The following is a 16,468-nucleotide window of genomic DNA, read 5'->3' as shown; positions in this document are numbered from 1 at the left end:
TCCAAAGAAAGGACAGGCGGTCGCTAGACAGCCCACAGTGCCGCTTTGTGGACAACGACTCCCATTGTTAGGGCGGAGAGACATGTATCTTGTCAGAATATTCATAATCTTTGGTCAAGCACAGCAGCGATGGGACAACTGCATTGGCTGGAAACAAGCTATTTGTCAGTAAATAAAATAAAACCCAAAGTAAGGTATTATGACGAACAGGGTTGCAAAAGTATCACCCTGTTTTCTTGACTTGTCAGCACTCGACATGTGACCAATTGCAGTCACACGGAATTTGCTAGTAAGCCTGCTTGTAAGGTTGGTAAATTCATTGAAATCATTGGCTATCTAGCTAAAATAATTTGGTAGCTTGATAGATTATTATTAAAGTTAACTGGCACCAAGTTGTCACCCATCTGCTCCATTTATGTAACTAATGTTAGCTAGCTAGAGTCTATAAACAGTTAACAGTAAGGGTCTGTTTCTGTGTCATGAAAGTCAAAGCCTGCTAGCTAACTAAAGTCTGTTTTGCTTTATGTTGTGTTAGCTAGCCATGTTGATGGTGCACTAACTTCGATAGATTGTCTCTGGTTGTCATTGCAAACTAGCTGTAGTGGTGGTCAATTAGCCCGCTAAGGGTAGCAAGCTGGTCTCGAGGCAGTCCTACTCCCCGTAGAACGATGTCTCGAGCTCTCTGGCGCCTAGCTAAGAATTTAACTCGTATTGTAAAACGTCTTCTCTTTTCAGCAATATATATTGCTATCTGGCGCGTAGGGAAGGCTGTTGGCTGTGTCTAACTTTAGGATCATAAACGTATGTTGCCTGCAAGGTTATCTATCTGTTTTGAATACATAGCTAACGTTAGCTAGTTACATTATTGCATGCGCAAATACAAATTGACAAATCAGATACTTTGTGTGTGTTTGGTAACATTTAAAAAATGTTTTTATAATAGTTTCAATTCACTTAGGCCAGTCATCACATATTAAAACATACATAAATTAGGGGTATATACAACCAGTTTTGGATTCACCTGATGTTTGTATGGCCTACCTATTAAACAAAGAAAAGACCTCCTTTAGGAATGCGTTTTGCTTTTGTTGACTACGGTAATGAGTATTGACGCTGGGTTAAGTTTAGGCCCACTCTTTATATTCAGTGGAAGGCCTCTCATTCTAACGTAACCCTCCAGGTCTTTTCACCGGCTCTTATTCCTCTGTCCTGTGTCAGTGTGTCTCCTATGTCAGCAGTGTGTTGGCTTAGGTTAGGTCAGTCTGCTATGCCCCCCCTGCAAGAGAGGAGACAGACAGTGAGTGTGGTGGCCCACTGCGTTGTTGGACTGTGTGGGTTAATGATTTAGTGCTGCCAGGTATATTTACATAGCTGTTTTATTGAACTTCCAAGTAATGTTCTCTCCTCTCTCACATAGGATTGTGAGCATACAATAAAAGTTGCTTAGGCTGGGCATAGACACTTAGAGAGCATTCAGCCTCAAAGTTGACTAACTCTGCTCTGTCAGTGTTTTGTCTTGTTGGAGTTCCAGTCATAGTCCTCACTGCTGATCCTAACCAGGCATGTGGCTTCATCCACACAACAGGGACTAACCTCAGCTGCCACACAGGGACTAGCCTAACCACACAGGCAGGCATTGACCACCGTTGAAGTCTGCCATCACTGTTCATTTATTCCTATAACCATGGCTGACAGCAACACCATCAGGCTCCGAGTCTTCTCCCTCAACTGCTGGTGAGTGCTGTTTTGTTTTTAGTGTGTGCAGAGTAAGCATATATATTTTTGCATCGCACACATACTAGGGCTATAATGTGGTAATGTTGTCTGTCTGTCCTTCCTGTTCTCAGGGGTATCCGTTACCTCAGCAAGCACTGTCGGGAGCGCTACGCCATGATCGGAGAGCTTTTGAGCAGAGAGGAGCATGATATTGTGCTGCTGCAAGAGGTTGGTGCATACTGGTCTGTTCTGCTCATATTTTGGTGAAGGAGGTCCACTGTGTTACACCCCATTCCAGCACTCTCACAGCTGTCTCGACTGTCTCATCATTTTGAGAGAGAGAGAGAATATGTAACTCCAAGTCAATCAAACTGTCCGCTCAGGAAGAAACACTGATTGACAATACATTTCACATGCTGTTGTGCAAATGGAATAGACAACAGGTGGAAATTATAGGCAATTAGTAAGACACCCCCAATAAAGGAGTGGTTCTGCAGGTGGGGACCACAGACCACTTCTCAGTTCCTATGCTTCCTGGCTGATGTTTTGGTCACTTTTGAATGCTGGCGGTGCTTTCACTCTAGTGGTAGCATGAGACGGAGTCTACAACCCACACAAGTGGCTCAGGTAGTGCAGCTCATCCAGGATGGCACATCAATGCGAGCTGTGGCAAGAAGGTTTGCTGTGTCTGTCAGCGTAGTGTCCAGAGCATGGAGGCGCTATCAGGAGATGTGGAGGAGGCCGTAGGAGGGCAACAACCCAGCAGCAGGACCGCTACCTCCGCCTTTGTGCAAGCAGGAGGAGCACTGCCAGAGCCCTGCAAAATGACCTCCAGCAGGCCACAAATGTGCATGTGTCTGCTCAAACGGTCAGAAACGGACTCCATGAGGGTGGTATGAGGGCCCGACGTCCACAGGTGGGGGTTGTGCTTACAGCCCAACACCGTGCAGGACGTTTGGCATTTGTCAGAGAACACCAAGATTGGCAAATTCGCCACTGGCGCCCTGTGCTCTTCACAGATGAAAGCAGGTTCACACTGAGCACATGTGACAGAGTCTGGAGACGCTGTGGAGAACGTTCTGCTGCCTGCAACATCCTCCAGCATGACCGGTTTGGCGGTGGGTCAGTCATGGTGAGGGGTGGCATTTCTTTGGGGGGCCGCACAGCCCTCCATGTGCTCGCCAGAGGTAGCCTGACTGCCATTAGGTACCTAGCTGAGATCCTCAGACCCCTTGTGAGACCATATGCTGGTGCGGTTGGCCCTGGGTTCCTCCTAATGCAAGACAATGCTAGACCTCGTGGCTGGAGTGTGTCAGCAGTTCCTGCAAGAGGAAGGCATTGATGCTATGGACGTTCCCCAGACCCTGAATCCAATTGAGCACATCTGGGACATCATGTCTCGCTCCATCCACCAACGCCACGTTGCACCACAGACTGTCCAGGAGTTGGCGGATGCTTTAGTCCAGGTCTGGGAGGAGATCCCTCAGGAGACCATCCGCCACCTCATCAGGAGCATGCCCAGGCGTTGTAGGGAGGTCATACAGGCACGTGGAAGCCACAAACTACTGAGCCTCATTTTGACTTGTTTTAAGGACATTACATCAAAGTTGGATCAGCCTGTAGTGTGGTTTTCCACTTTAATTTTGAGTGTGACTCCAAATCCAGACCTCCATGGGTTGATAAATTGGATTTCCATTGATTATTTTTGCGTGATTTGTTGTCAGCACATTCAACTATGTAAAGAAAAAAGTATTTTAATAAGATTATTTCATTCATTCAGATCTAGGATGTGTTATTTTAGTGTTCCCTTTATTATTTTGAGCAGTGTGTGTGTGTGTATATATATATATATATATATATATATATATATATATATATATAGTATAGTTGAAGTCAGAAGTTTACATACACCTCAGCCAAATATATTTAAATACAATTTTTCACAATTCCTGACATTTAATCCTAGTTTAAAATCCCTGTCTTAGGTCATTTAGGATGACCACTTTATTTTAAGAATGTGAAATGTCAGAATAATAGTAGAGTGATTTATTTCAGCTTTTATTTCATCACATTCCCAGTGGGTCAGAAGTTTACATGCTACCAAATACGAATTGAGTGTATTGCCTTTAAATTGTTTAACTTGGGTGAAATGTTTTGGGTAGCCTTCCGCAATAAGTTGGGTGAATTTTGGCCCATTCCTCCTGACAGAGCTGGTGTAACTGAGTCAGGTTTGTCGGCCTCCTTGCTCGCACACGCCTTTTCAGTTCTGCCCACAAATGTTCTATGGGATTGAGGTCAGGGCTTTGTGATGGCCACTCCAATACCTTGACTTTTAAGCCATTTTGCGACAACTTTGGAAGTATGCTTGGGGTCATTGTCCATTTGGAAGACCCATTTGCCTGACTGATGTCTTGAGATGTTGCTTCAATATATCCACATAATTTTCCTTCTCATGATGCCGTGTATTGTGTGAAGTGCACCAGTCCCTCCTGCAGCAAAGCACACCCACAACATGATGCTGCGGCCCACGTGCTTCACGGTTGGGATGGCGTTCTCCGGCTTGCAAGAGTCCCCCTTTTCCCTCCAAACATAACTATGGTCATTATGGCCAAACAGTTCTATATTTGTTTCATCAGACCAGAGGACATTTCTCCAAAAAAGTACGATCTTTGTCCCCATGTGCAGTTGCAAACCGTAGTCTGGCTTTTTTATGGTGGTTTTGGAGCAGTGGCTTCTTCCTTGCTGAGAGGCCTTTCAGGTTATGTCGATATAGGCCTCTTTTTACTTTGGATATATATACTTTTGTGCCTGTTTCCTCCAGCATCTTCACAATGTCCTTTGCTGTTGTTCTGGGATTGATTTGCACTTTTCGCACCAAAGTACGTTCATCTCTAGGAGACAGGACGCGTCTCCTTCCTGAGAGGTATGACGGCTGCGTGGTCCCATGGTGTTTATACTTGCGTACTATTGTTTGTACAGATGAACGTGGCACCTTCAGGTGTTTGGAAATTGCTCCCAGGGGTGGACCAGACTTGAGGTCTACAATTTTCTTTCTGAGGTCTTGGCTGATTTCTTTTGATTTTCCCATGATGTCAAGCAAAGAGGCACTGCGTTTGAAGGTAGGCCTTGAAATCTTGCCACAGGTACACATCCAATTGACATCATTTATCAGAAGCTTCTAAAGCCATGACATAATTTTCTGGAATTTTCCAAGCTGTTCAAAAGCACAGTCAACTTAGTGTATGTGAACTTCTGATGCACTGGAATTGTGATACAGTGAATTATATGTGAAATAATCTGTCTGTAAACAATTGTTGGAAACATTACTTGTCATGCGCAAAGTAAATGGCCTAACCGACTTGCCAAAACTATAGTTTGTTAACAGTACATTTGTGGAGTGGTTGAAAAACGAGTTTTAATGACTCCAACCTAGTGGATGTAAACTTCCGACTTCTACTTTGTGCATGACACAAGTAATTTTTCCAACAATTGTTTACAGACAGATTATTTCACTTATAATTCACTGTATCACAATTCCAGTGGGTGAGAAGTTTACATACACTAAGTTGACTGCCTTTAATTTTCTGGAATTTTACAAGTTGTTTATGTCATGGCTTTAGAATCTTCTGATAGGCTAATTGACATCATTTGAGTCAATTGGAGATGTACCTCTGGATGTATTTCAAGGCCTACCTTCAAACTCAGTGTCTCTTTGCTTGACACCATGGGAAAATCAAAAGAAATCAGCCAAGACCTCAGAAAAAAATTTGAGACCTCCACAAGTCTGGTTCATCCTTGGGAGCAATTTCCAAATGCCTGAAGTTGCCACGTTCATCTGTACAAACAATAGTACGCAAGTATAAACACCATGGGACCACGCAGCCGTCATACCTCTCAGGAAGGAGACGCGTCCTGTCTCCTAGAGATGAACGTACTTTGGTGCGAAAAGTGCAAATCAATCCCAGAACAACAGCGAAGGACATTGTGAAGATGCTGGAGGAAACAGGTACAAAAGTATCTATATCCACAGTAAAACGAGTCCTATATCGACATAACCTGAAAGGCCTCTCAGCAAGAAAGAAGCTACTGCTCCCAAACCACCATTAAAAAGCCAGACTACGGTTTGCAACTGCACATGGGGACAAAAAAGTGTTTTTTTTTTGAGAAATGTCCTCTGGTCTGATGAAACAAAAATAGAACTGTTTGGCCATAATGACCATACGTTTGCAAGCCGAAGAACACCATCCCAACAGTGAAGCACGGGGGTGGCAGCATCATGTTGTGGGTGTGCTTTTCTGCAGGAGGGACAGGTGCACTTCACAAAAGAGATGGCATCATAAGGCAGGAAAATTATGTGAATATATTGAAGCAATATTGAAGCAACATCTCAAGACATCAGTCAGGAAGTTAAAGCTTGGTCGCAAATGGGTCTTCCAAATGGACAATGACCCCAAGCATACTTCCAAAGTTGTGGCAAAATTGCTTAAGGACAACAAAGTCAAAGTATTGGAGTGGCCATCACAAAGCCCTGACCTCAATCCTATAGAACATTTGTGGGCAGAACTGAAAAAGTGTGTGCGATCAAGGAGGCCGACAAACCTGACTCAGTTACACCAGCTCTGTCCGGCGGAATGGGCCAAAATTCACCCAACTTATTGGGGAAGGCTACCCAAAACATTTGACCCAAGTTAACAATTTACAGGCAATGCTACCAAATACTAATTGAGTGTATGTAAACTTCTGACCCACTGGGAATATGATGAAAGAAATAAAAGCTGAAATAAATCATTCTCTCTACTATTATTCTGACATTTCACATTCTTAAAATAGTGGTCATCCTAACTGACCTAAGACATGGAATTTTTATTAGGATTTAAATGTCAGGAATGTGAAACATTTAAACTCAGTTTATTTGGCTAAGGTGTATGTAAACGTCTGACTTAAACTGTGTATATATACGCCACAAAGTTATCCCTATCTATTGAACAAGCTTTTCAACACTTGTCTTGATGCTATTAATTAGCATGGTGAAGCCTTTGCTAACGGCATGCTTGTTATTCAATATCTTCAAGTACAGTGCCTTCAGAAAGTATTCATACCCCTTGACTTTTTCCATATTTAGTTGTGTTTCAGCTTGCATTTAAAAATGAGTACATTTAGATTTTTTTGTCACTGGCCTACACAATACCCCATAATGTCAGTGGAATTGTTTTTCCAAATTCATGAAAAATTAAAAGCGGACGTTTCTTGAGTCATTAAGTATTCAACCCCTTTGTTATGGCAAGCCTAAATAAGTTCAGGACTAACAATTTGCTTAACAAGTCACATAATAAGTTGCATGGACTCACTGTGTGGGGTATACTAGTGTTTAACATCTCTGTACCCCACACATGCAATTATCTGTAAGGTCCCTGAGTCAAGAAGTGATTTTCAACCACAAAGACCAGGGAGGTTTTCCAATGCCTCGCAAAGAAGGGCACCTATTGGTAGATCGGTGTAAAATAAAAAGAAGACATTGAATGTCCCTTTCAGCATGGTGAAGTTATTAATAACACTTTGGATGGTGTATCAATTTACCCAGTCACTACAAAGATACAGGCTTCCTTCTCATGCAGTTGCTGGAGAGGAAGGAAACCGCTCAGGGATTTCACCACGAGGCCAACAGTTACAGAGTTTAATAGCTGTGATAGGAAAAAACTGAAGATGGATCAGCAACATTGTAGTTACTCCACAATACCAACCCTAATTGACAGTGTGGAAAAAAAGGAAGCCTGTACAGAATAAATCCAAATATTCCAAAATATGCATCCTGTTTGCAACAAGGCACTAAAGTAATACTGCAAAAAATGTGGCAAAGTAATTTGTTCTGAATACATGGTGTTATGTTTGGGGCAAATATAATACATTACTAAGTACCACTCTCCATATTTTTAAGCATAGAGGGAGCTGCATTATATTATGGGTATGCTTGTCATCGTTAAGACTGGGTAGTTTTTCAGGATAAAAAAAGAAACGTAATGGAGCTAAGCACAGGCAAAATACTAGATGAACACATGGTTCAGTCTACTTTCCACCAGGCACTGGGAGATTAATTCACCTTTCAGCAGGACAATAACCTAAAACACAAGGCCAAATCTGCTCTAAAGTTGCTTACCAAGTAGACCGTGAATGTTCCTGAGTGGCTGAGTTACAGTCGTAACTTAAGTCTGCTTGAAAATCTATGGCAAGACTTGAAATGGGTGTCTAGCTATGATCAACAACCAATTTGACAGAGCTTGAAGAATAATGGTCAAACATTGTACATTCCAGGTGTGCAAAGCTCTTAGATGCTTACCCAGAAAGACTCACATCTGTAATCACTGCCAAATGTGATTCTAACATGTATTCACTAAGGGGTGTGAATGAGATTTTAATTTCCAATACATTTGAACGTTTCTAAAAACATGTTTTCACTTTACCATTATGGGGTATTGTGAGAGAGAAAAAGCTATTTAATAACAAAGGTTTTATTCAGGCTGTAACACAATGTGGAATAAGTCAAAGGGTATGAATACTTTCTGAAGGCACTGTGTGTTCTCAATGTTCCCTTGGTTTTATTTTTCAGGTCTGGAGTGAAAAAGACTTCCTCTGCTTGAAAAGGAAACTTTCCTCTACCCATCCGCACTCCCATTACTTCAAAAGGTACAATTTTAAATCTGGTTCAATCTGTTGGTGTTGCTGGCCCTATAGGACCTCCATGTAGTTAGTTTTCCTAGTAATCCCTTCATCAACTCTCAGAACGTATGTGGAAAATATTTAAAATCCGACTCCAAGTTTTCATTAATTTTCTCAGTCAAACATTTCTTTAAGGACGTAATTTAATGGGAACAGCAAACACACAGTGATCCCTGTGCTTTGTATTGTACACTGCGTTTTCATGTCAACCACAAGAAACATTACTATTCATTTGTAAGAATTATTTTGTAAGAGAATGACCTCAAAGCAGGAAGATTAGTTAGCTATTGCGCAATGGAATTTCTCCAAGTTAAGCTTAATACTTGCTTGACCTCCCATACCAAGGCACAGGGTTGAGATTAGTTCAAAAGCCTTGCGTTTCTAATCCTCTCAGTAATTCATTAAAAGAGTGGAGGAGATATTTAAGTCTGCAGATTTGAGTGAGTTGTTTCTTACATTTTAGTCAGAGGTGGATTACACTTTTCAGCGTATTTACTTTATCTGGACTGGTGTAGTTTGCAGTCTTATCATGTCTGCAGCTGCTAGACATAAGAGAAACGGGACTAAACACTTTACTTGAACATTACCTACATTAGAACTTCATAACCCATGCATACCACATTCATAAGCAGTACATGGGTATGAATGTGTTATAAAGGCCTTCTGTATGTAGCCTACCCTTAAAGTAAGGTGTGACCAAACCCTCTAGTAACATTTGGTAGCCTACACATGTATCTTAATGCTGTATGTTGTGTGTGTGTTTGTCTCCCCAGTGGAGTCATAGGCAGTGGAATGGCCACGTTCTCCAGACATAGAATCCATGACGCATTTCTCTACCGCTATTCATTAAACGGCTACCCATACATGGTAAGTCATCTAGTCCTCAAACATTTGTGTGTACGGTATGATGAGTTTGGCTTTGGTAGGTAGTCAGGCATTCTCTTCAGTCCTCACTGTGTATCCTGTCCTCTGTTCCAGGCCCACCATGGAGACTGGTTTGGAGGCAAGGCTGTGGGGATGGTCATATTAAACATAGGCAGTCTGGCAGCACACGTCTACATCACACATGTAAGTGTTTCTATCCAGACTTCTCATCCACACCTGGGAATAAGATGATGGTGCCCTGGTCCAAGGGCAGTTTAGTTCATTTCTCCATAATGTTTTAAAGGGAAATCTGTAGTTGCTACATACATATATTTTTTAAGAAAATGACTTCTACCGTGCATTTGGAAAGTATTCAGACCCTTTGACATTTTCCATATTTTATTACAATACAACCTTATTCTAAAATTGATTAAATACATTTTTCCCTCATCAATCTATACACAATACACCATAATGACAAAATGGATTAAAACACAGAAATACCTTATGTACATAACTATTCAGACCTTATGCTATGAGACTTGAAATTGAGCTGAGGTGCATCCTGTTACAATTGATGTATCTACAACATGTTTGGAGTCCACCTGTGGTAAATTCAATTGATTGGACATGATTTGGAAAGACACACACCTGTCTATAGAAGGTCCCGCAGTTGACAGTGCATGTCAGAGCAAAAACCAAGCCATGAGGTCGAAGGAATTATCCGTAAGCTCTGAGGCACGATTGTGTCGAGGCACAGATCTGGGGAAAGGTACCAAAAAAATGTCTGCAGCATTGAAGAACCCCCAAGAACACAGTGGCCTCCATCATTCTTAAATGGAAGGAGTTTGGAACCACCAAGACCCTTCCTAGAGCTGGCCGCCCGGCCAAACTGAGCAATCGGAGAAAGGCCTTGGTCAGGGAGATGACCAAGAACCCGATGGTCACTCTGACAGAGCTCCAGAGTTCCTCTGGACATGGTTGTCCTTCTAGAAGCTTCTCCCATATCTGCAGCACACCACCAATCAGGCCTTTATGGTAGCATGTCCAGACGGAAGCCACTCCTCAGTAAAAGGCACATGACAGCCCTCTTGGAGTTTGCCTAAAGGACTCGGACCATGAGAAACAAGATTCTCTGGTCTGATGAAACCAAGATTGAACTATTTGGCGTCACGTCTGGAGGAAACCTGGCACAATCCCTACGGTGAAGCATGGTGGTGGCAGCATCATGCTGTGGGGATGTTGTTGGGACACTAGTCATGATCGAGGGAAAGATGAATGGATGAAAACCTGCTCAGGATCTCGGACTTGGGCGACGGTTCACCTTCCAACAGGACAATGACCTTAAGCACACAGCCAAGACAACGCAGGAATGGCTTCGGGACACGTCTCTGAATGTCCTTGAGTGGCCCAGCCAGAGCCCAGACTAGAACCCGATCAAACATCTCTGGAGACCTGAAAATAGCTGTGCAGCAACGCTCCCCATCAAACCTGACAGAGCTTGAGTCAATCTGCAGAGAAGAATGGGAGAAACTCCCCAAATACACTTGTGCCAAGCTTGTAGCGTCATACCCAAGAAGACTCAAGTCTGTAATCGCTGCCAGTGGTTCTTCAACAAAGTACTGAGTAAAGGGTCTGAATACTTATGTAAATGTGATAAACTAGCAAACATTAAAGAAACGAGAAAAAAAAAACGTTTTTGCTTTATTATGGGGTATTGTGTGTAGATTGAGGGGGGGGGGGAACTATTGAATCAACTTTAGAATAAGGCTGTTACGTAACGAAATGTCAAGGGGTCTGAATACTTTCCGAATGTACTGTACATGACTCATGAGCTTAGTTCCAACTGTAGTACCCCATCAGAACCCTATATATATATATATATATATATATATTTAGGGTTCTGATGGGGTACTACAGTTGGAACTAAGCTCATGAGTCATGTACAGTACATTCGGAAAGTATATATATATATATATATATATATATATATATATATATATATATATGTGTATATAAAGCTTTTTCAAATCAAATTTATTGGTCACATACACATGGTTAGCACTGTCAATGAATTTGAGAGTGCTTACATTTCTCCAAACCCATCCCTCAGCAGTGGTGGGGAGTCTGCTTTGTTTGAACTGCAGATTGCCCTTTTTAAGGTTTGGATTTTGGGGAGTTTGCTGATCCTGGATCTGTGCCTAGGGGTAACTTCTACCTGTAGCAGACAGATGCATATGAGATGTGAGATGTATCTATCGCTAATGTGGTGTCCTCTTCCTGTGTGTGTTGTCCAGCTGCATGCAGAGTACAGCAGGGAGAAAGACTCCTACTTACCTCATAGAGTGGTACAGGCCTGGGAGCTGCAGCAGTTTATTCGGTAAGGAGGCTAACACTCAATGCACACTGCCTCTTGCCATTTTATTTCAGTGCCATTTTAATGGGTGTTATTTTGATCTATTCTGTTAGTCATACCTCCAGTGGAGCAGACCTGGTGATTTTGGCCGGAGATCTGAACCTGCATCCCCAGGACCTTGGCAACCGGTTGCTACGGACATACACTGGCCTCCGGGACAGTTACACAGAGACTGCTAAGTTTGATGTATGATGATCAGTCCAGTGTCATTATCTTTTTTTTCACTTGAAATCGAACTGAAATATCTTGCAGAGGAGAGGTTGATAATGTTTTATTAGTTGTCGACATGCCTCTAATGCTTTATTAAAATGAACTGAAAAGCTTTTAATCATCTTTTCACCGTAGGGCTGTGAGGACGGCATCACTCTTATAGCAGATAACCCTTTCATCAATCCCAAAGAGCTCTGCCCCTTCGAGAAGGGCATCAGAATAGATTACATCCTCTACAAGGTGACAGTGGGAGAGATTGTTGGATATCTGGCTTTTGTTGTAGTTTCTAACAAACTTTCATATTTGACTAACAGTCTGCCAATATGTACTGGATGTTCAATGTGCCTACATATTATAAAATAGACATTGAATTGATGGTACATCTTGTACACTAAAATGTGTTGTCATTCCCAGGGGTCAGGAAGAGTGTCTATCCAGTGTGAGTCTCTGTCAACCACCAAGGGTTCTGTCCCTGACCATCCCTTCCCTTACTCTGACCACGAGGCCCTGAGCGCAGAGCTGCAGCTGCAGACCCTGACCCAGCAGGCAGGAGGAGATGAGACCAGAGGTGACCAGGACTGTGCTGCAGGTACTCATTCTAAGCCCAGATGTGGTTCACAATGATTTGAAGTGTAACTTACAGGTTTTTAATATTGTCATTACGACTCTTAAAGCTGATGTATGCATTTTGTCAGTAATCTTCCAAATGTGATGGCCTAGGGTTTGACTTGCTATTTCCCTCTTTCCCTCAGGTAAGCTGGCTGAGCTGGTGGACATTGTGACGGAGGCCCGTACTGAGGTGAAGGTGGGCCTGTACTGTGCTGAGAGGATGCGCTACACGGCAGCTCGTACCGGGGTGATGGGCCTGGCCCTGCTGCTGTTGGAGCTGGCCATTGCTGCTGTTCCCTGGCTGGGAGCTGACCAGCCCTTCCCCCGGGCCTCCTTTTACCTTCTGGGGGTGCTGTGCTTTGCCATCCTGATCACCACCTTCCTGCTCTACATCTTCTACACCATGGAGGTGAAGTCTCTACAGGGGGCAGAGGACCAGATGAGGCTGGCTGTGGGGAGCCTCCAGGAGCGCCTGAGGCGATTTTCCCCCTTGCCCAGCCTCTGAACCCCCTCTGTAGGCCACCAGACAGACAGGACCCCTGCCCTCTGGAGCCAGAGGAATAGAGGCAGGAGGAGGGGGGTATAAAATGAACGGTGAGGAACTGATCTTAAAGATGGAATCTGCAGTAGGGGAAACAATGCCCGATGGCTGTTTTTGTTGATGAAGCAGCGGTGGGGAGCGTCACGGATTAAGATAGAACAGCTGCATATGTACTGTAATTTGTTTTATCGCGTATTGAAGGATGTCCGATGGGCAGGGGCGGAAATCCCGGGGGGGACACGACCCCCCCCCCATCCTGGGAAAAATATGATTTGTCCCCCCCAATATATCACTGAAACATAACTATGTAATTTAAATAATATTAATAATACGCAATGAAAGCAATTGTGCTGATTATAGACACTTAATAGCGCGTTTTTAATTTTAAAAAGATTGCGACCCCCCCCCCCCCCACCCTTTTCCTCACAATGGTTTGATCCACTGGCAAGGTAACAGAGGGGTCGTAGCCACTGTCTGAAAGGCACTCAATGAACGTAACTGACGTGAGGTTAATCCAGTCAATCGCGCACACACACTAGCTGAATATGCAGAGCTAGCGCGCAAATATTAACTATTACGCTAGCTAGTACCTATTCCATTTATGTGGCCTCGTCAAAGATAGCAAAGATTCCATCGTCAATTTATTCCGAGATCAGCATGCAGATGATGTAAGTTAGTGCTTCAAAGTCCCTGTGATAAGGTTAGCGATAAGCTGAAGTCCAAACTGAACAGAACTACACTCTCTTCTACCATTGTCTTAAATATATTTAATGGTCTCGTTGCAAAAGCTAAATTGTCGCAAGGGAACTTTTATTTATTTATTTTATTTAACCCGGGTAGCAAAGATTATAGCAAACACCACTGAAACTGAATTGGTGCTCGCTAGTTTTGCAAATTCAGCTATTGTTGGAAGCCAGCCAATATGAAACAAACTATTAAAATTACAAAAGGTTGCAGCATATGTTGTGTAAATGGTGAACTCATACAGCTGTCAAATCTTGTCATTTTAATCCGTTTCACATTTGCTAGCTACCTTTTAGATCGAAGCCCAAATAGAATGATAAAAGATAAGATGATAGAAGCCCATCTCCTACTGTAAATAACCTGTGTGTGTGTGTAGCCAGCCAGCCAGGTAGAAAAATTGCAGAAAAATAAAAGACGGACATCAGAGTATTTTTCAGTACACCAAAACACAAAGTAAGAACCCTAGTAGCCTAATATCTCAAAGACTAGTTGATAAAATGTTCATAAGAAAGAAATGAAATTCTAATGGAAATGTTTCACAATGATGTCATTAGGCAGAGCAGGCAACAGATGGCACACAGACAGCAGAGTTGGGGACAGATATGCAGGGACAGACTGGCAGAGACAGGGAGTCTCAGGTAAGTTTGTTGAGTCTTTGTTAGGCAACATTATGAAAGGTTCTCCATTTTTTTTAAACTTGTAAAATAGGAACATAATTGGAAAATGCCATGGATACCCCCACTCTCAACTTAAACTGGTGACTGAACTAAGATTTGTTAAAGGCAATGTTATTGCTGTTGTGTAGTTTTGGGTACCGGTAGTTAGGAGTATGGCAAACACCTTATTTCTTTGGTTCCTCAATATACATTTACCATATTACAATGTAGGCTATGTGTTACAGCACTACTTTTGGTGTCCCACTCAGGAATTGCTCTTGAGAAAATTTCATGTAATTGTCCCCCCAAAGTTGATATCAGATTTTCGCCCCTGCCGATGGGGGAAAAGTGTTTGCAGTTACTTATTTGCTGTTGTAATATTGCAAATGGATGTGGCAGTTTCACCTTTAAGGATACCAGCTTTAAAGAGGTCCTGGGACTTGTCTGTCTGCATCGACTGAATGTACTTTATGCTAGTGAGGATTCACTGCAGTAGAAGCATGCAACATAAGGTTTGACTTAATGACTTGAACCAAAAGAAAAGGACATTTCTTGAAGTGGTTTTGCTCATGTGCTTAGCTGCTATGTTTTGTTTAGTTTTAACTTTGTGCATCTGTAAATTCCACTCGACAATCTTTGGATTGCGCCGCACTTACTCATTTTCCCTCTCGAACAATGACAGCTTCTCGTGACAATTGGCCATGAGACAATCGGGTGATAAACACATTCTTAACGTACATCTTTCCTATAGTCCAGACCTGAGGATTGCATTGGCGCTAGGAGGTTCCTCAGGTCTGGCTTGCATTCCACCACTCAGGGTGTTGGTGGGACCAATTCTTTCCTCTTTCATGAATTCCTTTACAGTGCATAGCAGCTTAGAGCCTCTTTAGCACAACTCAGGGACGGTGTATGACGTCTGCTTTTAGTGAAGCCATGTTTTGTTCAGTTGTGAATATTACACTAAGTTCCAAATTGATCCCCCTAGCCCTTACACCCTAGGCACTCCTGTTGATCTGAAAGGCTTGGATAGGTAGATGCATTGCTGTAGTAGCTTTGTCTTCTGATTGGATGGGTGGAACTAGTACCATATTGCTTCCACCTATCCAAATCCTCTTAGATCAGCAGGAGTGTCTAAGGAGTTGAGTCTTAAGGGTCAATTTGGAATTCAGCATCCGAGTGCCCTGCAGGACAAGAGCTCCTGTGATATGGCCAGTTTTTCAAATGGACTGTGGGGGACAAAGCACAGTTCCCCTCTTGAGCTGTACAGTAGGCTTTTATTTCATAGACGTGTTGGAGGTTGATGATCAGATCTCTTGAGCAGTGGCTGCACTGTCCCAAAGGGGGAGATTTGAACGCATTCGCTTGTCTTGTGTAGTGTGTTTTTTTTTTAGAAACTGTTGATTTAATCAAGTCATTTGGTCTAATGAGTTATTTATCACATTAACAAATTGATGTGGTAACCAATCAATGCACACTTGTAACGATTCACATAGTTGAGAAGATCAAGTTGTTTGGGTACCTGCACTTGATTAGCAAGATAAAGCTTTTAATGTACCTACCTTGTAATTGAATGTACTGTAAAATGAAGGCCAGTACAACCATTGCTGCATATGCAGAGATCGTCAATTTAAAAGCACAGAACTGTAACCCTGTCCTGCTTCTTTCAGGGGTTCAGTTTAGTGCAATTAATGATGGGAAAAGACTGAATAATTTGTTTTTTATATTACACATAGATCCATTCAATTATCTTCACAGATGTGGGCTAGTTAAATGTATTTTGGCACTCCTTTGAATCATCTTGGTTGAAATGGAACTCTACAATATTAGCTATAGTTAGTAACAATCCATGGTAACATTTCAGGCAGTATTCAATCCACTTGATTATATGGATTGTTATTGACAATTGAAGGACATGATTGTAAATAATAAATCATCTATACTAATATTTGGATTTATGTGAACTGTGTTATAGTGTGATTACTTCTTAGGATCTGCAAA

At 42.4% G+C, this 16,468-nt stretch overlaps 1 protein-coding gene across 1 annotated transcript; it reads left to right on the top strand.

Annotated features, from left to right (window-relative positions):
* The first annotated feature begins 8 nt into the window (after positions 1-8).
* On the top strand, positions 9-16,415 carry smpd2b (sphingomyelin phosphodiesterase 2b). The gene is given in 12 exon segments (XM_014166087.3): positions 9-306; positions 1,508-1,734; positions 1,848-1,944; positions 8,321-8,397; positions 9,204-9,297; positions 9,409-9,498; positions 11,592-11,674; positions 11,764-11,896; positions 12,056-12,160; positions 12,335-12,509; positions 12,673-13,010; positions 13,013-16,415. Coding segments are annotated over 11 exon segments (1,323 nt in total). The 5' UTR covers positions 9-306; positions 1,508-1,684; the 3' UTR covers positions 13,094-16,415.
* The last annotated feature ends 53 nt before the right edge of the window (positions 16,416-16,468 follow it).

The sequence above is a fragment of the Salmo salar genome, chromosome 22 (assembly GCF_965601325.2).
Source record: "Salmo salar chromosome 22, fSalSal1, whole genome shotgun sequence".
NCBI classification, from domain to species: domain Eukaryota; kingdom Metazoa; phylum Chordata; class Actinopteri; order Salmoniformes; family Salmonidae; genus Salmo; species Salmo salar.
Note: the sequence above shows the minus strand (reverse complement) of the source record. Positions and strands in the feature narration are given on the sequence as shown.